At 40.7% G+C, this 27,436-nt stretch overlaps 1 protein-coding gene across 1 annotated transcript in view; it reads left to right on the top strand.

The window, feature by feature from the left end:
- Nucleotides 1-10,410: 10,410 nt before the first annotated feature.
- Nucleotides 10,411-27,436, top strand: part of LOC104607406 (protein VAC14 homolog) — a 33,388-nt gene continuing 16,362 nt past the window's right edge. Inside the window, exons 1-12 of the mRNA XM_010273047.3 lie at nucleotides 10,411-10,977; nucleotides 11,093-11,206; nucleotides 11,347-11,412; nucleotides 15,881-15,970; nucleotides 16,086-16,205; nucleotides 16,299-16,327; nucleotides 16,450-16,592; nucleotides 16,681-16,775; nucleotides 16,917-17,003; nucleotides 17,278-17,385; nucleotides 17,509-17,600; nucleotides 17,812-17,893. Of these exons, the coding sequence (XP_010271349.1) occupies nucleotides 10,888-10,977; nucleotides 11,093-11,206; nucleotides 11,347-11,412; nucleotides 15,881-15,970; nucleotides 16,086-16,205; nucleotides 16,299-16,327; nucleotides 16,450-16,592; nucleotides 16,681-16,775; nucleotides 16,917-17,003; nucleotides 17,278-17,385; nucleotides 17,509-17,600; nucleotides 17,812-17,893 (1,116 nt within the window). The 5' untranslated portion in view covers nucleotides 10,411-10,887. The remainder of the gene's footprint in view (nucleotides 10,978-11,092; nucleotides 11,207-11,346; nucleotides 11,413-15,880; nucleotides 15,971-16,085; nucleotides 16,206-16,298; nucleotides 16,328-16,449; nucleotides 16,593-16,680; nucleotides 16,776-16,916; nucleotides 17,004-17,277; nucleotides 17,386-17,508; nucleotides 17,601-17,811; nucleotides 17,894-27,436) is intronic.

Raw genomic sequence — 27,436 nt, 5'->3', positions numbered from 1 at the left:
ATAGAGGCAGCCTCCGAAAGAGAGGCCGGTTCGGGGGACCATCCTCATGATAGTGAGAGGCTCAATCATCACAGGTTGTACTTCGGCAGCAGCCCGGACGTCAGTTCGTGAGGCCGCCCGAAAAGAGCAGAATCCCCCGAAGCGGCAGAGGGCAAAAGAGCCAATTTTCTTCACAAAAGATGACTCACGAGGGGTCCACTACCCCCACGACGACGCACTCGTAGTAAAGCTGAGAATCAACGACTTCAAGGTCAGGCGCATACTCATCGACTTGGGCAGCTCGGCTGACATCCTCTTCAGATATGCATTCGACCAGCTTCAGCTGCAGAGAAGCGATCTGAAGTCTGCGGACACTCCTTTGGTGGGCTTCAGCGGAGAAGAAGTCTAGCCCCTTGGAAAAATAACAGTACCTGTGGAAGTTGACACATGGCCTTGCGTGGTCAGATTCAAACACAACTTCCTAAGTAGAATGCTATGTACACGACATGGTCATCAAAACTCAAATTTCACACGAATTAATACAATATTTGCATTCTATTTTTGAAATTTTGTGTAAGTTTAATATGAGACTGAACCCAAACAAGTGTGTATTCGGTGTCACCTCGGGCAAGTTCTTAGGATACATTGTTAACCGGCGCGGCATTGAGGCCAACCCAGACAGAATTAAGGCCATCTTAGATATGAGACCACCCCGGAAGTCGAACGAGGTTCAGAGGTTGAATGGCCGCATAGCCGCCCTGAGCCGCTTCATGTCCAAATCGGCGGACCGTTGTCTGCCGTTCTTTAAGGCAATCAAAAGCAAAGGGTTCGAATGGACCCAAGACTGTCAGCGCGTTTGACGAGCTCAAGAATTACCTCGCTAGTGTGCCGATCTTAACCCGGCCCGAGGAGGGCGATATTTTAGAACTGTACCTCTCGGCAAGCGACGAAGTGGTTAGTTCGGTACTAATAAAAGAAGTAGATCAGGTTCAACGACCCATCTACTACGTTAGTAAAGTATTGCAGGAAGCAGAGACGAGATACCCAGAGATAGAAAAGCTGGCATACGCACTAGTAATTGCAGCTCGAAAGCTCCGCCCGTACTTCCAGGCTCACACTGTTATTGTTCTCACCAACAAGCCTCTGAGGCAAGTCTTACTCAAGCCCGAGGTCTCTGGTCAGTTGACGAAATGGGCCATTGAGCTCAACGAGTACGACCTCTAGTACAAGCCGCGAACTGCCATTAAGTCCCAAGCCTTAGCAGATTTCATAGCCGAATGCACATCCAACTCCGAAGTCCCCAAGCCAGTTGAGCACGAGGCTCCCAACTCGGGTGAGTCGAAGCTCCCAGGCTAGTCGAGTCCGAACCCCGTGAGGTAGCAACCAGTGTGGCATCTCTCCTAGTTCGGCCAAGCGCGAGCTAGGATGAGGAGCCCTGTATCCTTCACGTAGATGGCTCCTCGAACCAACAGGGCAGCGGAGCCGGAATAGTTTTGCACGGCCCAAGTGGCACGAAATTGGAGTACGCGCTACGCTTCGAGTTCATGACATATAACAATGAAACAGAGTACGAGGCGTTGATAGCTGGACTAGCCCTAGCCAGAGAAGTAAAAGCAAAGCACATCGTTATCTGCAGCGACTCCCAGCTGGTGGTCAACCCGGTCACCAGTGAGTACGAAGCTCGCGAGCCAACCATGATAGCCTATTTAGCCAAAGTCAAAGAGGCCCTGCTCAACTTCCAGTCACACTTTGTCAGACAAATCCCAAGGTTGGAGAACACTGAGGCCGATGCCCTGTCCAGATTAGCCAACGCCAGCGACATCACCATGAGAACCGTGTACATAGAAGACTTGCCTCGGCCTAGCATTCTCGGGGGGGTAGAGGAGGTCGCTCCCATCGTTCAAGCAGAGGCGAGCTAGATTGACCCGCTCACGAGCTTCTTGCTACACGGGACCCTCCCTGCAAATCGCAATGCAGCCAGAAGGGTGCAACGCCTGGTAGCCAAATATGTCATGATAGACGAACGACTATACCGGAGATCTTACACGCTCTCCTACCTGCGTTGCTTGCGACCTACCGAAGCCGAGCTCGTACTCCGCGACACTCATGAGGGATTGTGCGGCGGACACTTGGGGGGCAGGGCCCTCACCCATAAGGCACTTCGGCAGGGGTATTATTGGCCAACAATGAAGGTAGACGCTATTGAGCTTGTTAAAAAATGCGACAAATGCCAGAAGCACGCCAATATTCACCACTAACCTGCCGTTCATCTTAAGTATCTCACCAGCCCGTGGCCCTTCGCACAATGGGGCATCGATCTACTCGGGTCATTCCCTCCAGCAACGGGTAGGAGGAAGTTCTTAGTAGTGGCAGTGGACTACTTCACCAAGTGGGTAGAAGCTGAACCCCTTGTAACGATCACAGCCCGGAACGTCCAAAACTTCTTTTGGAAGAACATCGTGTGTCGCTTCGGGTTACCCCGGGTATTGATTTTTGACAACGACAAGCAGTTCGAGGACATCAAATTCCAAGGTTGGTGCCAAGACATGGGAATCCAACAAAATTTTACTTCAGTCGCACACCCTCAAGCAAACGGTCAGGCAGAAGTCACGAATAGAGCCATCCTCCGCGGACTGAAGGCACGACTGGACCAGGCTAAAGGGTTGTGGGCAGATGAGTTACCTATTATCCTATGGGCCTACCGGACCACGGAGAAGACCGCCCCGGGAGAAATACCCTTCAACCTTACCTACGGTACCGAAGCAGTTATCCCCGCAGAGATCGAAGTCCCTACGCTGCGACTAGAAGCATACAATGATTAGACGAATGAAGATGAGCTCCGTACCAACCTCGATCTACTCGACGAAGTAAGGGACCTCGCGTATATCAGGACTGCAGCCTAACAGCAGAGAGTAGCTCGGTACTATAACGCTAGGGTCAAGAAGCAGAACCTCCGCGTCAGCGACCTGGTTCTTCGAGAGGTTATGGTACCAGAGCCTGATGCTGGCAAGCTTGGGTCTAACTGGGAAGGACCTTACCGAGTGAAATGAGTACTCGGGGAAGGAACGTACGAGCTCGAGACCCTCGAAGGGAAACAAGTACCTCGGGCATGGAATATCGTCAATTTAAGACAATACTATCTGTAACAACTGAGTAGGCCATGAGCCACTCCCAAAGCCTAAGGGCCGAAATGCCGAGCTAACACGATTTCGGCGCAATAAGACTCGGTCGCCTTTGAGGCACAGGCGAACTTCAAAAGTGGACTATAAGTCACTCCTAGAGCCTAAGGGCCAAAATGCCGAGCTAACACGATCTCGGCACAATCAGACCCAGTCGTCTCCATGACATGGCCGAACTTCAAGTGAGGAGTGTAAGCAGCTCGAACTTAAACCCCACCAAGCATAGCTTGTTCTAGTACGATGATCGAACTAGAGAATAACCGACGAGCATATAGTTCGGGCACACGTGGTAATCACTTTGTCGTGCACCATAGAGATGCCTTAAACGATTTAAGGAACAGTTCGAGATAACGATTATCGAGGAGTCCCACTACGGGTATGTAGCTCTAATAGCTTGGGTGTTGAGATCGCCTTAGCAAAGATAAAGAGAGCACATCATACTTGGAAGAAAAAAGGGAGAACTTTCATTATCATTTAAAAAAAACAAAAAAAGAGAAACGACAATGCAATAACTGAGCTAAACAGCTCGGGAAAGTTTGACTATCACAGGGCACAACCGCCCAACCAAAGACCTTTGAAATACCGGGTTTATGGCACCCGGAAGCCACCAGAAGTCTAGAGAAACACCACCTTAGGGATCCGCCTCCTCATCCTCATCCTCTGGAGAGTCAGGCTCCTCTTCCTCCGCTTGGTCCACTGTCTCAGGAGACAGACCCTTCATAGTGATGCCGTCGAGGTTGAGCCCGGAGAACTTTTTCCGAACCAACCATCGGCAGATCTTAAACCCAGAGTGGTACGAACTCGAACCATATTCCACCTGGAGGTCGTGGTATTCCTGGGAGTCTCTAAAATCCCAGACCGCTTTCTCTCGTTCAGCCTCCACCATCTGATCAAAGTTTCGAGTCTGATCTAGAAGAGTGGACTCCAAGTCCCGCACCTGCTACCTAAGGAGCTCCCTCTCCGCCGCCACCCTCGATGACTCCTCCCTGTAACGCGCGCTCTCTTTAGAAAGCCGGGCAATTTGAGCCTCCTAGTCGTGGACGAGCAACTCTTGAGACTCGCTCCCCTTGTGAGTGTGATGGAGCTCGCCCCGAATCCGGTCGAGCTCACCCTGGAGCTTCTTATTAGTAGCCCGCTGGTTGAGGGCGTCGCTGCGGTGGACGCGCGTTTGGAGAGCCATGGCATGGATGGCGGAATTAACCAGCCAACAGAAGAGAAGATCAGAGGATAGTGAAAGGGAGCAAAATGAGAGAAGAAAAAGGAAAGGAGTCACTTACCACCATGCAGTGGGCGGAGGCGAACGCGGCGAGGTCCCCGGGCTCCATATTCCCCCAGTGAGCAACCTCGTCGTTATTAATTGCCTTCTGGCTCCTCCGACGAGCCACGAGGTAGCCGTTCACCCCTTCCCAATTTCCCACTAGGAACCGGGGGTAAGGGCATGGCTGGAGGGGGTTACAGGGAGCTTCCCCCTGCTGAGGGAGCTCGTCCCCTCCGAAACCAACCCCACTAGTTCCCTTGGATGGGGGTGCCAGAATCTCAGGCAGAAGGGAGGATAAAACCAGCTCGGCAGACCCGAACTCAGTACCTCTCGAGGGGGGAGTCCGCTCGGGGCGCGTCCTCTTCGCTTGGCGCCTCTCGTTGCTCGAGAGAAGGCGGCGCGAATCAGTACTAGACATGATGGCTGCCAAAAAGAACATTAAGAATGAAATATATGCATGCGAATGTGAGTACGATGTCATTACAGAAACCACGCGACCTAAAAAGACAACCTACCCGAGCTCAGGCCGGCCTGCACGAGCTTCTCCTCGGCCAAGTAGTTTGAGTAGAGGAAGCCTACCGATGCCCAGGACAGCATCGTTTTCCGAGTTTCGGGGTCCATCTCGGCCCTGGGGTCCTGGATGGCGCCCCTCCAAGAAGTTGGGAAGGGCCACCCCTCAGGGTTGTGGACCACAAAGTAATCCCGCTTCCAGGCGGGAATCTTATTCGACAGCTCGTACAAGAGCTTATAGCCGCGACAGGGAGAGATGTAGTAAAAGCGCCTCTCCGGAGGAACCCCAGGAGCATCATTTTTTATACAGAGGATAGAGGCAAAAATATCAAGGTCCAAAGGAAGACAGTACTCGTAACACAAAGATATAGTCCCAACCATGTTTCGAATGGCATTGGGATGAAGCTGGTCAATGGTGACATTAAAGTGATTTAGCACCTCCACTATCAAGGGGTGCAGGGGGAGACGCAAGCCAGCCTCGAGTTGTTCCTGAAAGATTACTATGTCATTGGGACCATGCTCCCAAGGGAAGTTGCTAGTAGGGAGGCTGTAGACCAAGTCCCCAGGGAGGCGAAAGTAGCGGATTAGAGACCTGAGTCTCTCCACTGTCATGGAGGAAGGGCCAAAAGTGTCAGGCTCCCTCCCCCTAGAAGTATATGCTACATCGCCGGAGGCCTCCCGAGCCTCCGGGATCTGCTCCCAGGCTCTCCCCGAGCTCGAGGGAGCCTCGTCGTCCTGGTTATCGCCCCGGTGGTAGGTGTGGTATGGGTACCCAGACATGGTTGATAGTGATTGGGACTCACTAGAAGAGATGGAACGAAGCAAGCTGAGGGATTCGGGTAGACTAGATGAAGTGCGTGACCTCAGAATCCGAAGACAGCAAGATGGCGTGGGAGAAAATGAGGCCTAGAAGGCCCCCTATTTATAGTCTCCATTCTTCCAAATTGATGGCCCAGATCAAAGCAGATCCAACAGCTCGCGGGCGCACTGACCGCACGCCTTCTGAAAACTGAAGGTGATTGGCGACGTCTTCCATGATTAAGGTAATCGCGGCCGCACGACGTTCAGAGTTAAGAGCCACTTCAACATGTTTTCGGAATCCGAAAAGTAAGGAAAGTCAGAAAATCTCTTGATTCCCGCGAATGCATTTAATGTGAGTAGTCAATCAAGTTTGAATTTCAGTTAAATCAGTCCATCGCGCTTCATAATCTCCCCGCGCTAAGACAATGCTCTCAGCCCGAGGAGTAGGGGGCAATTGATGGAGGACGATTTGACCCAACCTATGAAAAGTGACACATGGACACTGACTCAGCACAAGCGACAGCTCAGCGTTGTAGCCTGGTACGACCAAGTGACGGGCCTACGAAGTAGCTCGCTACATTGTAGCTCACGAAAGGAGAAGCTCGCCGCAACGCTAGCCTCGGGTTCCCCGAGCTACCTTTGAAGAGATACTCCGAGGCAACTTTAGCTCGTGAGCTAAAGTTATTAGCTCGCCCAACCTCCCAAGCAGACAAGTCATCCCGAGGACCAATTCCACTAAGGGTAATCTTGGAGCGTTCCAAGCTCGCTACAAAATAGCTCACGAATGAGCCGTGCGAGCGCTCCTCTGGAAGCTTCTGACTGACAGACTGTACCGGTCAGACTGCACCATATCCCTTACTGACGGCATAGTCCCAGTCCTTTCGGCAATCTGCGCCCACGTCACTCAGCAGGCAAAGGCGTGCCTGACACTTTGGAAGCGTGTCACTCACCCGGGCGAGACGTACGCCACAACGGCCACCTGCACAGCCCTGGCGGGTAACGGCTGTGGCAAGAGTCCAGTGGCGGTTATGCCCGACCTGACGTGAGTGCCTCTATAAAAGCCCTCAGGGCAGAAGATAAACTTCTTCTTGAAACCTCTAATCTCTTGAGTATAGTGAGAACGCGCTATCTGCACTCTTAGCCTTCGTCTCCCTTTTTGCTTCTCCTACAGAGTACTAACTTAAGCATCAGAGTATCCCCACCGGGTAAACTCCCTGGGGATTCTTCTTCTTCTTCATCTCAGATACTTTTCAAGAGCCACATGAGTGCCAGCTAGGAGTGACTGGATCGTGCTACATCAATATGGTAGCGTATTGATTGATATAGTATGATTTTATTGTGGCGGAAACGCAAATAAAACTCCCTTTGAAAGAGGGCTTCTAAACCCATTTCAGAAGTCCTCTTTCTTTCGCAAACCCTTCAAAAGTCTTTTTAACCTTTTTAAAGACTCAAATATTGTAAAAAATTGCCAAAAAAATCTATAAATTTGCAAGATTCAACAAGTTTTTCAAGGTTATGAAAAAATGAGTGAAAATAAAAATGTTTTTTTTTTTCAAATTTCTTTTACATTTTCAACCAATGTTATAAAAGATAAGGGGAAAGAAAGTGGTTTGCCCCCTACCCCTTCGACTGGGGGGCTTCGCCCCCCAGACCCCCACTTACCCCTTTTCGATGTAGCCTAATTTATTTTTTTGAGTTAGGGGGGTCTTGCTCCGCTTCGACAAGACCCCTCTTTTAACAACTATTCCCCCTCCTCCTTCCTCCTCTTAAGGAAGCTTACACCTTTTACATTTTGAACTATGCTTCACGCCTCTAGGTAGTGGAATGCCTTTGTGTTTTAAAACATTAATATTTATTTTTTTTAATTTTTAGAATAAAATGTGCAAAATAATATTTCATCTATTATGTCCATAAATCCATTCAATTTTTTGTTACATATTTACTTTTCTTAATTTTAATTTAATTTTTAGAATAAAGCATGCAAAATAATTACTTGATCTATTATGTCCATAATTAGATAGTATGTTTCTACTCCCAACTTCCCATTTATTGATTCTAATATGTTTTTTTTTTCATAAAACCTACTAAAGCGTGTTATTTTTATGCATAAATAGCTCATTTATGTCTTATATTAGTGATATTGATGTTTATTTATGATTTATTAGAGTATTTATAGCATTTCCATATGTTTCCATACGTATCTTAATTTTTCGTCTGTATCCATGCGTATCCAAGGCGTATCTCAATACGTCTCTTAAATTTGCCTTTCCGATACGCATAGCATTTTCGATACTTTGAGCATTGCTTAAAACTAATAAATATTAACAAAACTTAGTAAAAATTAAAAACATTTCGGTTCTACTTAAAAATCAAACTTAATAAACATTAATAAAAATAAGAATTTAAATATAAAAAATATTAATTGATAGTTTTAATAATATTATGATTTAAACATGTGTCTGATATATTGCAAATAGAATCCATGTTCAAATGTTGTATTTTGCTTTGTTTATTCTTTTCATTTTACTAGATAACTATTAATGCATTTTTAATTAATTAATTATAACTTGTAACCGGAACCAAACTAAACCAAAGTCAACCAGTAATCTGTTAACTGTCAGTTTGTTTCATTGGTTTTTTAGTTTTTTTATATTTACAATATGTATTATAAATATATGTATAATAAACTAGGAATATATATAAAATATTATATTTTAAATAATATATATATATATATATCTATATGTATGTATGTATGTATGTATGTATGTATGTATGTATGTATGTATGTATGTATACCGGTTGGTTTTGATTGGTTTGGTTAACTAGATTTCCGGTTTGGTTTTGATTGGTTTTTTTGCTTCTTCTTATTCACCCCTAAATATAATATTGTTTAAATTAATGGTTTTTATGAGTTTAGACCTTTATTGTGCATGGTTCCCATACTACACAAGAGACCTATATAAAATAGAGGACCCATTAAATATGATATAAAAATGAAAAAATAATGAAAATTTAAAATGTAGAACGCATTTTATCATTTGTGTTGACCCATTTTCGAAAAAGTCCAGTTCGTCTAAAAATCTGTAACGTGATACGCAACATACAACAACAACAACAACAACAATAATAATATAATAATAATAAATAGTAGTAGTAGTAATAATAATAATAATAATAATAATAATAATATAATAATAATAATAATAATAATAATAATAATAATAATAATAATAATCTCTATATATTTTGAAACCTAATAACTATAATTAATAAAAATTACTAAAGTTAATAAAAATATTAAAATTTAGCAACTTTTTATCTAGCAACCATTAAAAGTTAAGAAATTAATAAAAATTAGTAATACATAAATTAAAAACTAATATACAATTTAATTCTATTTAAATATAATTAATGTTAATAGGATAATTAAAATTGATAATAACAAGTAAAAAATTATGAAAAATAATAAAATAAACCATTTGCGTTCCATATAAAAATTTTAAAAAATAATTAAAATAATGTCATAAGACTCATTCTACTTGGGGATGACCTTGGGCTCAAACAAATATTTTCTTATAAGTTATGTTTAGCTCAGATCTACACCATACCCACACACAATGGGGGTAGCCCATCATTCGTAGCTCCTTTGTCTTCAATATTATCTAAATAAGGTTAAAAACCAAAAACTAATGCATAGATGAGTTGCACTTGGTTTGGTTCAGTCCAATTACGAATGCTACAATGCATGCAACTTGGGTGGGTTGGGCTTAGATTAATTTAATTATGACTATAGCCTAGTTTTATATATTTACCGATCTTTAAGTATTTTAAATATATAAGTGATATTTACAAAAAATTAAAACATTTAATCATTAATAAAGTAAAATAAATAAAATAGAACACTAACAAATAAAATGGAAAAATAATTACTTTATTAAGTAACTAGCAATAATTTATTATTTTTGTTAAATATATTAATATAATTATTTCAAATTACTAAATTACTAAATTAGTAAAAGGCCTCTGTAACAAATCATTAAAATAAAGATTTAATTATTTTAAACAATATTGCATTCTTTTCTTACTTCTAAGTTTCAGTTATTTCACTTTCTTTGATAAATCTCATGCTTCACATCCTCCCTAATATATATAATGAGCTATGCAGACGGGGCTGGGCCTGAAATAGGCCTGAGAATTTGTGGGCCTGATACAAGCCCTTACTCAAGCCTATAGTTTTTGGCCCAAGCCCGTTCTTGACAACATCGTCACCTGCCCCAACCTCACCGGCTCACCCACCTTCCCTCCGACTGCGTCTTCGATCCCAGGTTCTAATCGACTACCCATTCCTTGCCTTCCCAATTCCATCAATCCAAAAAATCACATCAGTCAAGCAAGCTCGATCTCTTTTGACAGATGAACGTCTTAATTACTGAACCAAGCTAAACCAAACCGGGTCAGGCTGGCCGCTGGCTTAAGCACAACGAGACGTGATTCAAAGAATTTCAGGGTCATCCACTCATCCGGTTCAATCTGGTTTCTATATATGCACCATGTAGATCCAAAAGTTTTGGACAAATGATGGACCGACAACCTTTGGAAGGCTATTTTAGTAATTATGCATAAAGGACAAGCATTCCCTTCCAAAATATTCAAAAGCTAGAGGATGGAGACAACCGTTCTGCGGGGTTCAAAACCTATCTCCGAGCAAACAGCCGGTTTGTGCGAGCTGGTCGTAATGATGGCATTTTCGTCATTTTTGTTAAAAACATAGTGGCATTTTCCGTAAATACAGATCAATCCAGCTCTGCCGAGATTAAACGCTGTGGCCGAGACGACCAACGGTAAACGCAGAGACGGTGAGAAACCGAGCGAGAGAGAGAAACCGGAAGAAAAATAAAATTAAAAATTAAAAAAAAGGAAAAAAAAGAGCTGTCGAGACTAAACTTTCATTCAAGGATTGGAGAGACCTAGGTTTTTTGTTTCAGTTTTGTTAGATCTGCCGTCTGTTCTTGCGATCTTCCATTTGATACTTCGTTTAGGGCGCGTCAGGCTGCATTTCTTCGACAATTGATCTGGTTTGAAATTCATAGCAATGTTCCGATTCGAGGAGGAGAAGATTCGGAAACGACTTTGAGAGTCTGAACAATTTTATGCGCCATGTCGGACGCTTTGTCGGTAATTCCGGCGGCCGTGCTTCGTAACTTGGCCGACAAGCTTTACGAGAAGCGCAAAAATGCCGCGCTTGAGGTTTGTATCTCTTAATGCAAATTTTGTACCATTTCCCGTTTGTTTTAAATTTCTAGGGTTTTGACTGCTTAAGGTTACTGGGTTGTTCTTCGTGGATGTGAAACGAATTTTTCAGGTTGAAGGGATTGTGAAGCAACTCGCTGCTGCCGGCGATCATGACCGAATTACAGCTGTGATCAATATGCTGATCAACGATTTCACGTATTCGCCACAGGCGAACCACCGGAAGGTTCGTCAATGACTGGCACGACATATTTTATATCTATGTTGTAATTCTTCGTGCTCGTGCTGACTTAGACATCCAATGCTTTTGATCATGTAATTATCCTAATCGTTAATTTTTTATTGAGCATTTGTATGTTGTTTCAGGGAGGGTTAATAGGACTTGCTGCTGCAACAGTTGCCTTGACTTCAGAAGCCTCTCAGCATCTTGAGGTAAGGAATATAAGACGGGAAATGTACTGGTTCTTATGGCCACCATGTTAAGAGCTTTATGGTTAATTTACAGACATTTGGTTATGACCTGCTAATTCTGAACCTACACGTTCTATGTAGACCAGCTTGGAGAACAAAAGCCCAAATATTATGCATGAATGACGGAAAGTCTTCCTTAACTTTGGTACAAATATTAGTCAGTGGAACTGGATATAATGTGTCAAATGAATGACCTTGGAAGACTCATAAGCTTCTACCAAAAAAATAAAAACAGGAGTCATGAGCTGATAGATCATGCAACTATTCTATTAATTCTTAGAGCTATAACATCAAAACATATTGATAAATACAAAGTTTCAAGTGCTGATAATTAATATTACTAAAAATAAGTCTGGCTTTCTAGGAAAGGCCTTATTAAACTAGTGACAATCACTACCGTGCTTGGTTATTTATGACAAACTATATCTGTTATGCCTATGCCGTGGTTAATCCAAAAGGTTTAACTCCCCAATTCACATTACTCAAGCACTAGCCTATTTTGAGTGCTGTCATAATATTGTTATTTATGTATTTTTTATATCTTTTATATACATTATTTGTTTTATCCTTTCCTAAAATGCGAATGACTTCTAAGTAACCCCATCCTGAATACAATAAATATTTCCTCTGTTGTTAAGTTGGTGTGATTCATGGTTTAAATCATATGAGTTGAATTGAATTGGATTCCTACTGATTCAGATTGACCCCTAAATCCTGTTCTGGATAAAATTGTGATAAAGGTGACATGATATGCCCTGTATCGGACTATCAGGCGTATCATATCATATTGGCAGGCCCCCCAAAACCCCAAATAAGGGGTCCTTCGGATTTTGACCAGTTTCAGGGGGTAGGCAGGCCTAAAATCGACCATCTAAAGCAATTTTGTAAAAAACCTAAAAAGAGTACTAGGTATTGAAACAACTTGTGAGAGTTATAGTTCCACACCTTCAGTTTGTTGATGATATAATAATTTTTTTGTGAGGATGTTGATAACCACCAGGTAAGAAACTTGAGGTTGGTGTTGGAACTTTTTGAGAAGGTATTGAATCTTAAGATAAATTTTGCTAAAAGTTGCATCATGGGAATAAATGTGTGTATGTGTGTGTGTGTGGGGGGGGGGGGGATTTAGCTACTTTTTGCTGCAACCCTATCAGTTATTTTGGGTCTTCTCTTAGGAGTTAACTCAGAGGAGGTTAGTTGTTGGAGTTGGAATCCTATATTAGAGAGGGTGAAGAAGTTGGCAGCCTGGAAAAGGATTATATCTCCTTAGGGGGTGCAATAGCCTTAATAAAATCCACACTGGCAAATCTTCCTATTTATTACCTTTCAATCTTTAGGATCCCATAGAAAGTTGCAAAGGTGATAAAGCATCTAATAAGAGATTTTTTTTTGGGAACTAGGAAATGAAAAAGAAAGATCACTTGGTAAATGGGAGGTAGTATGCAGGAATAAAGAACAAGGTGGAGTTGGGCGTGGAGAATTGGGAATGAAGAATTTATCATTATTGGGAAAATGGTTATGGAGGCTGCCTATTGAAAGGGAGAAGTTATGGGGCAAGGTGATCATGGAATGACAGGTAATGGTTGAGATGCTGGTGTATCACATAGGGCTACATTGGCCTCTCCTTGGAAGGCAATACATGCAGTTCTTCTGTAATTCCTAAACTTTGTCAGGTATGATGCATATTTTGGGACAAAATTCTTTTTTTGGAAGATTTATGGGTAGGTGGTTCAATTCTAGGATCAATTCCTTTCCTACTTCAAAAAAGAACCAAATTTAAAATTTTTTGTCCTCCACATCTTCTTTTTCACCTATGGGATATGAATGGGATTTGGGTTTTCAAAGAGGGCTAAGGGATGATGAAATTGCTTGTTTGGTTAACATGTTGGGAAACCCTGAAACTAGTTTGTTTGGACCCCTCAAAACCAGATTGAAGAATTTGGTCTCCTCATCCTATGGGTTCTCTCACCTGTGTTTCATTTTTCAAAGCCCCTGGCCCTCTCCTTTCCCTTCAATTGTTTTCCCCTATCAAAGCAGTATGGGGCAATCCTATTCCCCCAAAAGTTGGGGCATTGTGCTGGAAGTATATCATGAAAAGATCAATACTATGGACATGTTTCAAAAAATAAGACCAAACAATTATTTGTCCCCAAATTGGTGCACTCTTTGTAAGGCTAATGGTGAGACTTGCTTTTGTTTTCTAATTTCTTGTTCCTTTGTCGTGTGTGGGTAAGGTTTCTCTCTCTTTGGTTGTAGGTGGAGGGTGCCTTTGAATATGGCAAGCTTATATTCTCTAGAAACCCTTACACAACCAAGGAAAAGGGGAAGTGTGCTATGGAGATGCACTAGGGCAGCGACTGTGTGAACAATATGGGGGGGAAAGGAGTGCAAGAAGTTTTAGGGAGGAGCAAAGAAGTTTTGAAGTGGTCTCTGAACGTATAATGGCTACGGTGGTGTTAATCCTTGAATGATTGTTCACATGACGACTTGTGGAGATGGTGGGAACAAGTGTCTGGAACATCTTCAAGAAAGATACAAGTCCATAAATAATGAACACTGCCTGAGAGTGGATATATTAAACCAAATTTTAATGGAAGCAGTGTGGGAAATCCTGGCCCGTCAGGAGTGGTAGGGCCTAGGGGTCTTTAGAGACAAGGAGCTGGGAAGGTAACATCTTTGCATTATTCTCTGGCCTGATTGGTGTGGGAGACTTTACAAGGGCTGAGCTCCAAGCTGTACTCCAGGGTCTACAATGGGCTAAAGAATTGAATTTGTATAGCTTGATTGTTAAGGGTGACTCCAAGGTTGTAACTGGGTGGCTGAAAAATGATGAAAAAGCAGCGTGGGGCTATAGAAATGAACTAAGACAGATCAAATGTTTGTTACAGAACGGAAATATAAAGATTGGGTGCCTAGACGCGCAAATGGTTTGGCCGATATTTTGGCTAAGCAAGGGGCCTCTATAAGTCAGCTGTATCTAACCTTCTTATAATGTGTTTATTGTTCTTCTCTCTCTCTCTCTCTTTTAATGGGGCAGAGTGGTAATTGCTACCCTACAATAACCAGGGAAACAGGTTAAAATCAACCAAATTTTATGTAAAATATCATTTCCTAGGTTATGCTTAGGCTGGTGCCTAGTCACCCCAAGTGACAAGGCACTCTGTTATTGCGTAGCCTCAACTTAGTTCCTTAAGTTCAGTTTGGAAGGAGTACAAATACAAATATGTAGAGTGCAAACCTTCATATTTTGTATTATTTTGTATGTATTTGCACTGTACATATTTGTATTTGTAATCTTTCCAAACTGAGCCTTAACAATTATGGAAAAGTAGGAGATCTCCTCAATGAAATTCAATTGCATCTTAAAGAGGTAATATCAATCAATTGAAGATTTGATAGAGGTGGAAAAGATCCTTTATATTTAGTTAGATTTGATTTCTTTTTTGTAAGAACAATTCAAATTCCATTAGTTCTCCCAATCCCAAAAGAGTGTTTACAGTGCTATTTATGAATGAGCACCATATTTGTTTAACATTACATGATAATTATTTTCCTAATAAATGCAATTAAATATGGAAATACTTGCTAACAACAAAAGTTCAAATATAACTAAATCATTCTTATCAATCTTTATGAAATCTCTAAAATGTAATCAAAATTTTGATTGATTTGATGTGAAATCTTTTTATTTGTTTATTTTTTAAGGTGAAAGTGAGTATGGTATTAAAAAGGAGGGGGAGATTTTCTCAACAAGATTTGATATGAAATATTTAGTCTTTGGTGCTTGAGCTGGATAATTTTAAATTATATGACTTGTTTGGATAAGCTTAAAGTATATGGGCTTTGAGCCCCCAACCCAACAACAACGTATTAGGCTTGGTGTTGTTTGGATTCATGTGGATTTTTGAAAACCCAATTACTTGTCTGTTGTGAAATGGCATAAATACCTCTATAGACCAAGAAAATTAATGGTTTTGGCTTCCCATTTCTTAAACTTTGTCCCTACATCACACGCTTACTTCTTTGTATCTTATATCAGTTTCTGTGGGATTGCAAACTTTGATCGCTTCAAAGAATAGTAGTGCTTTGTTTAGCTTTCTTGAGAGTAGTTCTAAGCCTATCTGTAGAATGAACTGTAAAAAACTTGTCAAGCCACTTATTTTCCAGCCAAGTCAGGTGGAATCGTAGATGTAATTATGTTGATTTGAGAATTGTATCTTTGAAGTAAGACTCATTAGTTTGTGATGGTGACCTTTTCCTGGATCTTCATTATGGTAGATTGTACTCCATTCTGTAAATAATGAAAATATCCAATCTTTAATCATTTCCACTTGGAATGTAATGTTAAAATAAAAATATGAGGCTTACATGTTTGATAATGTTCTCCTCCCAGTTTGCGCTGCTTATAATTCCTTTCTTTTGGTATCAGCAAATTGTGCCACCTGTCCTTAATTCCTTCTCTGATCAAGATGGCAGAGTTCGGTATTATGCTTGTGAAGCTCTATACAACATTGCAAAGGTGAGAGTGGATTGGTCGGATTTTACTTAATAGGTTCTTCTTTCTGTTGATGTTCTTTGTGATATATTCTAATTTTTACTCCTGCACTAAACCATTGTCTCTAGCTGTTATGCAGGTTGTAAGAGGAGATTTCATTGTATTTTTCAATCAAATATTTGATGCACTATGTAAGCTATCAGCAGACTCAGATGCCAATGTGCAAAGTGCTGCTCATCTTTTAGATCGGCTTGTAAAGGTAAATTACTTCATTCCATCACAATCTGACTTGCACATATCAAATTCTGGAAATGCATGTGTGAATTCTAATTTTATTCCTATGGATAAACAGGATATTGTAACTGAAAGTGATCAATTCAGGTGCACTATCTTTAATCCACTATATGTTCCAGTATTTATTTAAAGTTCAAGATTTGGCAGGAGGGTAGAACCTTGGTTGTATAAATTCATTATGTTTTTATTTTGTTGATGTTCTGTCTCAGCATTGAAGAATTTATACCACTGCTAAGGGAACGCATGAATGTCTTAAATCCTTATGTACGCCAGTTTTTGGTAGGATGGATTACTGTATTGGATAGTGTTCCAGATATTGACATGCTTGGTTTTCTTCCAGATTTTCTTGATGGTAAATATTCATACATTACAAAATATGAAAGCTTCCCAAGCAAGTTTGGAGTTTTATTGGTAATTTTACTAGCTTTGCAAATTTTCAGGTTTGTTCAACATGTTAAGTGATTCCAGCCATGAAATTCGGCAACAAGCTGATTCAGCACTTTCAGAGTTTCTCCAAGAGATTAAGAATTCTCCAGTAAGACATTTGTTGATGTGGCAGGGGGAGTTCTTTATTGATTATTTTATTAGTTAGTAGAAAACAGAAGGAAAAGAAAATAAATTCATTTAATGGTTGTTTAGTTTTTAATTTTCTGACTTGAGCAGTGCTACTTTGAAGTCTGTAGATTATGGTCGAATGGCTGAAATATTGGTGCAGAGAGCAGCTTCTCCAGACGAATTTACTCGGCTGACAGCTGTCACGTGGGTAAGGAGCTTGACACTTATATTATTTTATTGTGATTGTTTAGGGAGCTTGACATGTTACTAAATCACAGAAAGTAGTTGATCCTTTATCTTTGTGCTATCTGCCGGCTTCATTGTTTCATGTGGTTTTCTGACTGTTTTTCTCTTAGTAAAGAATTAACAAGTTGTTGAGCATGCTATTGCTAGATTGCTAGTTAATGTTAAATAAGTAAATGGTCATTTAGGTTTTACGTCAGCTTGAAGATCATTTTTAGTACATCTGCTTGATCATGCAGATAAATGAATTTGTGAAACTTGGTGGAGATCAGCTTGTTCCTCACTATGCTAATATTTTGGGAGCCATTTTACCCTGCATATCTGACAAAGAGGAGAGGATAAGAGTGGTAGGCTTTTCTTCTCTTAAAACCCAAGTGATGAGTTTGGGTTGTTATACCCAGCTGCATATGGTATGAAAGTTTTTATCAAGCATCTCATACAGCTGCACATTGCATATATTTGTTTGTCAGGCTGCTTGTGAAACTAATGATGAGCTTCGTGCAATAAATGCTGATCCAGCTGATGGATTTGATATAAGAGCAATTCTTTCCATTGCAAGGAGGTGCGGTTTTTGTCACCTGGGATAACAGCTAGGTTTTAAAGGTTATTGATGTCCCCATAATTTGTGGGCTCCATACAGGAGAAAGCTGTAAAGAGGGGTTCCTGTTTCATATTGTTATTGCTAGTTTATTGAAATTTTCATTTTGTCCTTGGCATTTGCACAAGATAAGATGGCTTAGCTTGTGAATACTGAGTTGTTTCCTTTTCCCCAGTGAACTATCTAGTGAATGGGAGGCTACTCGAATTGAGGCATTGAATTGGATTGCAACACTTTTAAATAGACATCGTGCTGAGGTAATTCATGGAAGATTTTCTAAGATATTATTAGTATTAATGCATGCTTAGATTTGGTATCATCTTTGCATTTTGAACTGTTTCTAGAGTCATGTGGATAATCTGCAGTCTCTTCTTCACTGCTAGTAAAAATGTGATACTGTGACATCTTCATTCCTACCTTGAGAGGAGATAGTGAATAGTGAATGGAGGTAAAATATATTGTCTAGAAAATTATGGCTGGTTTGATTGCTATGCATTTTATCTTTTATGGGTAGAATAAATGGCACAAGAGATTTTATTTTCTTCAATGTAGTAGGTCAATCTGGTCATCTGTGTGTCTATAATCAAGCCAAAGCACAACTGAGACTATACAGTCCCTTGTTGTCCCTACATATTCCTTCGAAGACCTAATCATATGAGGTTTACAAGCCTTTATCAAATGATCAGATAGAAATACTTGCAAGTCCCACATATTGCACCAAAGTGATTCATGCATGGGTCATCTGAAAAGGCCATTACACAATGCTGATTCCAGCTATCTGGGGTTTCTGGGTGGGGTGGACTGGATGTGGACCATATTCTTACATGTCAGCCTAGTTATTAAATCTGCCATAAGCTACTATTGCCAATTACAAAATCTATTATCATACTTGATTGGTTCTTAGAGTTGATTTATAGTTTCTTTCTATTAATGCTCACAATTTCAATATGATGGACATTTTGCCATGTAGAGATAGAGAAATTTCAGAGATATTTTGCTAATTTCGTAAAATTTAAAAAATCAGGAAAGGTTTCTAGAAACATGGAATTAATTATGTAATCATTCATGGAGAGAGAGAGATGAGAGAGAGAGAGATAGATAGAGAAGAGAAGAGAAGAGAAGAGAAGAGAGGAAAGAGGAGAAGAGGAAGATATGATTGAGAGACACAAAAAAACCTCTTCTGGCAGCCACCAGTTTAGTTATTTATATTAACTTAATATAAAAGGAATGGGAGATTACAAGTATGCCCCTAGTGGCACTCCCTAGTAACAAACTAATAAGAAAGAAAGAAACTAACTGGCTGATAGCATCTTAAGTTGATAGCACACTAACAACAACTGTAAAATAACAATTAAATAATCCTCACAACACTCCCCCTCAAGTTGGGCTGAATATGTCTATCATGCCCAGCTTGTCACATAACTCATTGTGCCGCGAGTATGGAAGTCCTTTTGTGAGGACATCAGGGTTGCTGGCGATGTTTATGGCTGCCTTGTTGTCATAGTTAGACTTGTTCATGGGCCGGGCCGGGCCGGGCTCGAGTCGGGCTTTCACTTGTCATTAAGGGAAATATGCTACGCCCGATCCCAAGCCCGGCCCGACCAACGAGCCTATAACTTGGGCCCGAGCCCGGCCTTGATAAAAACCCCGAAGCCCAAAGCCCGACCTAATAAAAAAACAATTTTCCCTATTCAAATTAGAATTAAAAATTTAGATAGTTTTTTTTTTCCTATTTAAATGAACAATGGGCCTACAAGATGGTTTTTTCCCCTTTCTTTTATATTTTAAAACACAGTTTTACATTCTTAAATCAAAATATTTATTCAAATGGACATAATCACATTACTCACTTTAAGTCTAATATTAGGTCGGGCCGGGCCAGGCTATTTTGACAAAACCCGAGCCCGACTCGAATTTATTACGGGTTGGGCTTTTTGGCCTGAATTTAAGCCTACGGGCCTATAACCACGTTCAAGCCCGTCTGGGGGCTGGGCCGGCCCGTCGGGCCACCCGGCCCATGAATAGGTCTAGTCATAGTAAAGAGACATAGGATTATGAACAACAACTCCAAGCTCCCCTAGAAGATTTTTTAGCCAAAGGACTTCAGCTGCCCCATGTGCCATAGCTCTATATTCAGCTTCAACACTTGACCTTGCTACCACACTTTGTTTCTTGCTTTTCCAGTTCACTAAGTTTCCTCCCACAAATGTGCAATACCCACTTGTGGACTCTCGATCATCCACAACACCTGCCCAATCAACATCTGTAAAGACTTCCACCTTTAGGTGATTATGTTTACTGAATTGTAGACCTGTTTTGGGATACTTTCTTAAGTATTTAAGAACTCTCTCTACTGTCTCCATGTGTGGTTTCTTAGGAGAGTGCATGAATTGGCTTAGAACCCCAACTGAATAGGCAATGTCTGGATGGGTCATGGACAAACAAATCAACTTTCCCACTAACCTTTGGAACTGTTTCACATCTTTCAGAGGTTCACCTTCACAGTCACCCAACTTGTGATCAACATCCATGGGAGTATCTGCTGGCCTTGCACCTAATTTGCTTGTGTCTTGTAATAGATCAAGGGTGTATTTCCTTTGAGAAATGAAGATACCCCTTTTTGAGTGGGCGACTTCAATTCCAAGGAAATACTGCAAGGGACCTAAATCTTTCACTTCAAATTTAGATGCAAGGAATTGTTTCAATTTTTGTATTTTTGAACTCCAATTTCCTGTAATGATGATATCATCCACATACACTATCAATACAACAACCTATTCTTGACATCTCTTCACAAAGAGTGTGTGATTAGACTGACATTGTTTGAAGCCTACCTGCTGAACTGCCATGCGAAACTTACTGAACCAAGCTCTGGGAGATTGTTTTAAACCATAAGGAGACTTTCTCAACTTGCACACCTTATTTTCACTTCCCTTGGCACAAAATTTAGGGGGTTGAACCATGTATACTTCCTCCTTTAGGCCACCATTTAAAAAAGCATTCTTTATGTCCAGTTAATGCAATTCCTAGTCAAGGTTAGTAACTAATGACAAGAGGACCCTAATTGAGTTCATCTTAGCTATTGGAGCAAAAGTCTCATCATAGTCAACCTCATACACTTGAGTGTATCCTTTGGCTACTAATCTTACTTTGTACCTTTCAACTGTCCTGTCTGCCTTGTGTTTAACTGTAAACACCCACTTACACCCCACTAGGTCTTTCCCCCTTGGAAGATCCACCAATTCCCAAGTTTGATTTTTATGGAGGGCATTAATCTCCTCCTTCATAACATCTGTCCATTTAGGGCATTTTAAGGCTTCTGCAACATTTATGGGAACAGGGATGCAATCAACTGTAGATAGAAAGGCTCGGTATGAGGGGGAAATGTGATCATAAGAGACATACTAGGTAACAGGGTGTTTGGTAGTGCATGACCTGACTCCCTTTCTTTGAGCAATAGGAATGTCAAGGTCATCCATAGTAGGAGTAGGAGTATCAGTAGGTGCAATAGGGTTTGGACTTACCTCCTAGGAGTCTAACAGTGTCGGTTGCTCAATGTTTGGCAGCTCCACATCTCTATCACATTCCTGATCTCTATGGCGTGTACGTTGGAAGACACGAAAGGGAGCAAGGTCCGGAATAGAAGGAAGAGAGACTTGGCGGACCTGAACCTGCTTCTCCTCTTCCACACTACTACTCTCCCCTTGAGGAGAAGCAGGGAAGAACGGTTCAAACTCAAAGAAGGACACATCCATAGACACAAAAAACTTATGACTAACGGGATCAAAGCACCGATACCCTTTTTGAGAGGAGGGATACCCCAGAAAGATACAAGGAATAGACTGAGGGTCTAACTTACCTTGATACGGAGACAAATCATGGACAAATGCACGACAACCAAAAACTCTCATGGGAATGGAAAATAAAGGGGACTGAGGGAACAACAATTGATGAGGGGCCATGTAGTTCAGCACTCTGGAGGGCATGCGATTGATGACATAAGCAGCTGCAAGTATAGCATCCATCCAAAACCTTTTTGGAACATTCATGTGTAACATCATCTCGCGAGCTACCTCAAGGAGGTGCCTGTTTTTTCTTTCTGCAACACCATTTTGTTGTGGTGTTCTTGCGCATGAGCTCCTATGAATAGATCCGTGGGAGGCAAAGAACTCATTGAGCTCACCATGGAAATATTCTTTTGCATTGTCTGATTGGAAGATTTGTATTTCAACATGGAATTGCGTAAACACCATCCTTTGGAAGTCTTTCACAATCTTTGGAACTTTGTCTCTACTATGCATAGGGAAAATCCATGTATAGCGAGAGAAGTCATCGATCAATGTGATAAAGTACTTATATCCGCCCTCAGAGATTATAGTAGTAGGCCCCCATACATCAGAATACACAACATGAAAATGAACACTTGATCTTTTATTATTTGAGTGAAAAGTTGTTCTACATTGTTTGCTCAATTGACATGTTTGACATTAGAACTCTAACACTGAACATGACTTAAATAAAACCGAAAACAAAGACTTTACTATTTCAAAAGAAACATGACCTAACCGACTATGCCACAAAAAAAAATGACTATATGACTTTGAGGATGACACCGAGAGACCAGCTTTGTTGTCGAGAATGTAGAGACCATCCACTAGGATCCCTCTACCAATCGTCCTCCCAGAAGTTAGATCGTAAAAAACACATGAACCGGGAAAAAAAGGTTACACTATAGTTTAAAGAGTTTGTGATACTACTGATTGAAAGCAAATTTATAAGAAGTTGAGGGACATGCAATACACAATTCAGGTTAAGGCCATGGGGAAGAGATATTGATCCTTGGCCTGCAATGGAGGAGAATGATCCATTTGCAAGCCTCACTTTATCCCTTCCTAACAAAAGGCTATAAGTCTGAAACAAGTTCGATTTACTGGTCATGTGGTTAGAGGCCCCTGAGTCAATGATTCAAGGGGAACCAATGGTAGTAGTGACATGGAATGCGGAAGCCGCATTACCTGATGTAGATGCAAATGAAGTAGGAGTGCCAGTGACTGAACTATCCATTTGTCGCAAAGCCCTACCATATGACTCCAAGTGGTCTCTGAAGGAATTCATGATACCTTGGGGTCAGAATTAGTAAGGTGGTCCCGGGTAGTACCAGCAACCTGAGTATCTTGGGTTGCCGCATGTGCTGCATTATGTGCTGTGTTCATCTTCTTCTGACCTTGCCCTTTACCCTATTCTTGGTTCTTCACTGCCCACTTGGGCTTCCCGTGAATGTCCCAACATGTGTCACGTGTATGTCGTGAGCGCCGACAGTGGGTACAAAACAACTTGTCTTTATCATCAGCCTTCTTGGTGTCACTTTTCTTCCCCATGTTATTACTCATTGTAGCCAATGCAACTTGTTGCTCCCCCTTGGTTGTAACTATCACACTCCGCCTACTTTCTTCAGATTGAACAAGGGCATATACCTCGTGAACTGACGGCAACTCTTCCTAAGATCTCAACTCTCAAGGGTTCATAGGCAGGGTTCAGTCCCAACAAGAAGGCAAACACACGCTACTGAGAAACCAGCTTCCTGTAGGCCTTAGCATCACCATCATATTTCCACTCTATAGCCTGATAATGATCCAATTCTTTCCATACGGAAGTAAGGGCTGAATAATAGGTAGACAAACTACGATTTCCCTATTTACAGGTTGAGGATTCAGCTTGCAACTGGTAAACCTTGGCATAATGCCTTTGTTCAGAATAGGTGGTTTTGGCCTGTTCCCAAATCTCATTAGCGGTGTCTGCCCACATAAAGTTCTTCACATCAGGTTCCATTTCTGCAAGGAGCCAAGACATCACCATACTGTTTTCTTGGTCCCACCTAACATGTTCAGTTGTCTCACTCTTGGGTTCTTTCACCCTTCCATTTATGTAACTAGCTTTTTCCCTTGCTGTTACATAAAGTTTTACACTTTTAGCCCACTCCAGGTAGTTTAGACAATTTAAAGGGGTAATGGGCATGGGAAACATCATGTTTTCACTTCCCATACCAGCTGCGCTATGGGTTGGTGTAACCCCCGATGAAGTTGAATCATAGCTGAATCAGACCAAATCCCACACAACTACACAACAGCCACAATCAGAATACCAACCCCCAAGAAATTTACTTCTGGAATGTGGAAAAAACAAAAACTGCTGAAATCAACTCAGTGATGGTTCAGCCATTAAAACAGCCCAGTAATAGCACCAGCCGTTAGAATAGTATACTAGCAGTTCGACTACAGCACATGCAATCTAACAGTCTGGCATCTAAATGAAGGTATAAAACCAAAAAAGTAAGGCCTTCACACCATTGGCCATAGAAAAACACAAGAACACATACCCTGTCCAGCACCTGTACGAAGGTGCCAACCCAGAAATTAACTTTACAGCATCGAACAGATGTGGAAGGGAGTCTTTACTGCATCGCCCTTCTTCTGCTAGTGTTTCCTTGATGTTACGACCAAGGAAGAACCCAAAGGAAGAAGCCGCAAGTGGCCTGCTAGGGTTTCTCTGTCTTCCACGTCCAAGAAATCAAAGAAGAAAGAGGACTAAGCAGGTTCAGATGGGAGAAACAGAGTTTTATAGCCCAGAACCTTGCTCTGATACCATGTAATCATTCATGGAGAGAGAGAGACGAGAGAGAAGAGAAGAGAAGAGAAGAGAAGAGAAGAGAAGAGAGGAAAGAGGAGAAGAGGAAGATATGATTGAGAGACACAAAAAAACCTCTTCTGGCGGCCGCCAGTTTAGTTATTTATATTAACTTAATATAAAAGGAATGGGAGATTACAAGTATGCCCCTGGTGGCACTCCCTAGTAACAAACTAATAAGAAAGAAAGAAACTAACTGGCTGACAGCATCTTAAGCTGACAGCACACTAACAGCAACTGTAAAATAACAATTAAATAATCCTCACAACAAATTATTAAACCTTCAAGGAATCATTAGAATAAACATAATTGCACATTTAAGTTTCAAAGAAACCACAGTAAAGAACTGTATAAATCAAATGGAGGAAATTGGGAGACTTTACCAATATCTTTCTCTTTGCTTGCCTTTTATTCTTTTAGCTATCTTCTCTTCATTAATATGTCAATTACTTGCCATTTTATTTTTTCCTTTTTTGTTACTATATGTTTTGATTAATTTGAGAACACTCTTTTGTAGTTATATGCATTTTACTTTTTCTGTTGAGTTATAGTGACTTAGTAAGTGAATAATATGAAAATAGTAAGCCAATTATCTAATCACCAATTTCCCATGGTTCTTTTAGGAAAATATTTTTAAAAATTTATAAAGATTTTAACAAAATATTGAAAAGTTTTTAATAATATTCTAAAAATTTAAACCTTAAATATATAGTCTATCAATTTGTTTTCGAGGCTTATCAAAAAAAGTTATGTCTGAGGGTTTAATTGTGCTTATTTGGAATTTCTGTTTGGGACTGATATCATGAAGCCTAGAAACTAAGAGTGAGTTGGTATTTTTGATTGATAATCCTTATACTCCCTTGGTTGATATGATTTGCTGTTCCCTGATGCTACCCTGCTTTAGTTGGGTCTGATTCATAGTAAAACACTGCTCCATTGGTCCAAATTAAACCTTCTTTCCTAACTAATAAAATCTGAACCGATCAAAGTCTTTTAGTGGGCCGGTGGGTAAGCATACAAAGGCAGGCCTTGAATCCATATAGTGGCATCAAAATGCTGGCTTGATAAATGGAATTGATTTTCTTTTTTCTGTTATTGGAGGAAATCCTAATTGCCTGTTTTTTAGTTTCCTACTTGTGGGGCAAAACATGACAATTGTTTCTCAAGGTAATCTCTTCAAATGGGGCATCTTTTCATTGTATGAATTACTTTTCATTGAAAGAAATTCATAGTTTTTTTGATTGATTATGACAATTTATTAATTTATAATAAATGACTTAGGTACAAAATCGAGATTGTCCAAACACCCCTTTTGACAGGTTATCATTTGCTATCTACCCTGCTAACCTGCTTGTGTCAGTCATCTCTTGTTTATCTTGCAATTCTTAATGCCATCTCCCTGGAAGACAACTCCCCAATACATCTGGTTCCTGTGAACCCCCTACCTTGATAAAGCATTACTGCATTGGCCAAATAATGAGCTGATCTCTGTGTCCATTTAGTGAGAAATCTTACCTCTGTGAGTCTGTGACATGTTTGCATTTTTTTTTTTATAGTAGATAGAAATTTCATTGGAAAAGTAAAAAAAAGAAGGGTACAATTAAGTGTTGATAAGATATCACCTCACCCTTCTAAAAAAACAAAATCACTGCCACCAAATATTGGCCTCCTGCAACCCAAAACATGTTTTCACCCCCCTTTACTCAAACGGTTTCTCATGTATTCTGTTCTTTTCCTCTTCTTCCATTCTCCTTTCTTTTTCTTCCAACATCTCAAAAACTCTTCTAGCTGTCTCTTATTCTTCTGAGTAGCACACAGTGATCACCTTAGCTACAATCTCTCTATCGATTACTTTGCTCAGCTTCATCTTTTTATTTTCTTTCCTTATTTCATCCATAGTTCCATAGACATCTGATCTTTGTCCCCCTCTAATAAATAATCTGATCTCCATTCCCCTCCCTAATCAAAGTAGCCTTCTTCTCTCCATCATCCATATCTACTTATCACTATTCAAGTCTTCGACAAACTCACTCCATGTAACCTCCATGTAACCTCCATGTTTTTTTGTAGTTGAAAACAATCAAAACTTTTGGCCCATTTGGTTTGCGGGAATAGGGTTTGGAATCAGAATCGGAATCGGAATCCCATTCCCATTCCTGCTGGAATGGCATTTCCTCATTTGAGGGAATGGCCATTCCCTTCCCCTCTCTTGGGAATGAAATCCCATTCCAGCTTATTTCAATCCCGATTCAGATTCCTATCTGAACCAAACAGACTATGGGAATAGACCACTCCAATTCTGATTCCAAGGGATTTTGATTCCAATTCCAACTCCTACTACAAACCAACACAGACCCTTAGGCTTCGAAGATCCCTCTCCCATTGTTGATCTTTGCACCTCCCTCTCCTTACACTCTAGTCTTTTGCACATCCCAAAGAATCCTACATAACATTTCCTGCTTAGAACTGTTATCTTCGCCATCAGTAGGATCACCTACCTTATTTTCTCCCTCTATCAAGTTTATGCCATATATTTTATCATTTGTTAAAGTAATTTCAATGGGAGTGAGATACTTTTAAATATATCCCTTTCATCACTATCATTGAACACTATCGTTGGGACAATGAGAATCCTTAATGGCTTTCCCCTTGTATACTTTCTCAATTTTCTTACAAGGGTCAGCTCTGGCTAATCTCATTTTTAGGCAAGAAAGTTGCATAGAAATGTTTTCTGACCATGGTTTACAATATTGATGAGATTTGGTGAAATCTTCCAAGAATCTTAATGTCCCCAATACGTTGCCATCATGTCACATTTCAAAATTTCTTGAGAAACTATACATTTAAGATTTAAAATTTTAGAATATTGTAGAAAATTTCTTATATTTTGTTAAAATCATCTAACTTTTTTTGAAACTTGTTTTCTAAAAGAACAAATGGGGGTTCAGTGATGGGATGATTGGCTTTATTACTGTGGTATAATTCACTTACTAAGTCACTATAATTCAAAAGACCAAGAGAAGAACACACAACTAAAAAAGAGGAGTCTTTTTTTTTTTTTTTTGATCAGCAACTAAAAAAGGATTCTCTACTCAAAACATCTGTATGGGCAAACT

This window comes from Nelumbo nucifera, chromosome 4 (genome assembly GCF_055504915.1).
Source record: "Nelumbo nucifera cultivar China Antique chromosome 4, China Antique-T2T, whole genome shotgun sequence".
NCBI classification, from domain to species: domain Eukaryota; kingdom Viridiplantae; phylum Streptophyta; class Magnoliopsida; order Proteales; family Nelumbonaceae; genus Nelumbo; species Nelumbo nucifera.
The sequence above is the reverse complement of the archived record's forward strand: the minus strand, read 5'-3'. Positions and strand labels throughout refer to the sequence as shown.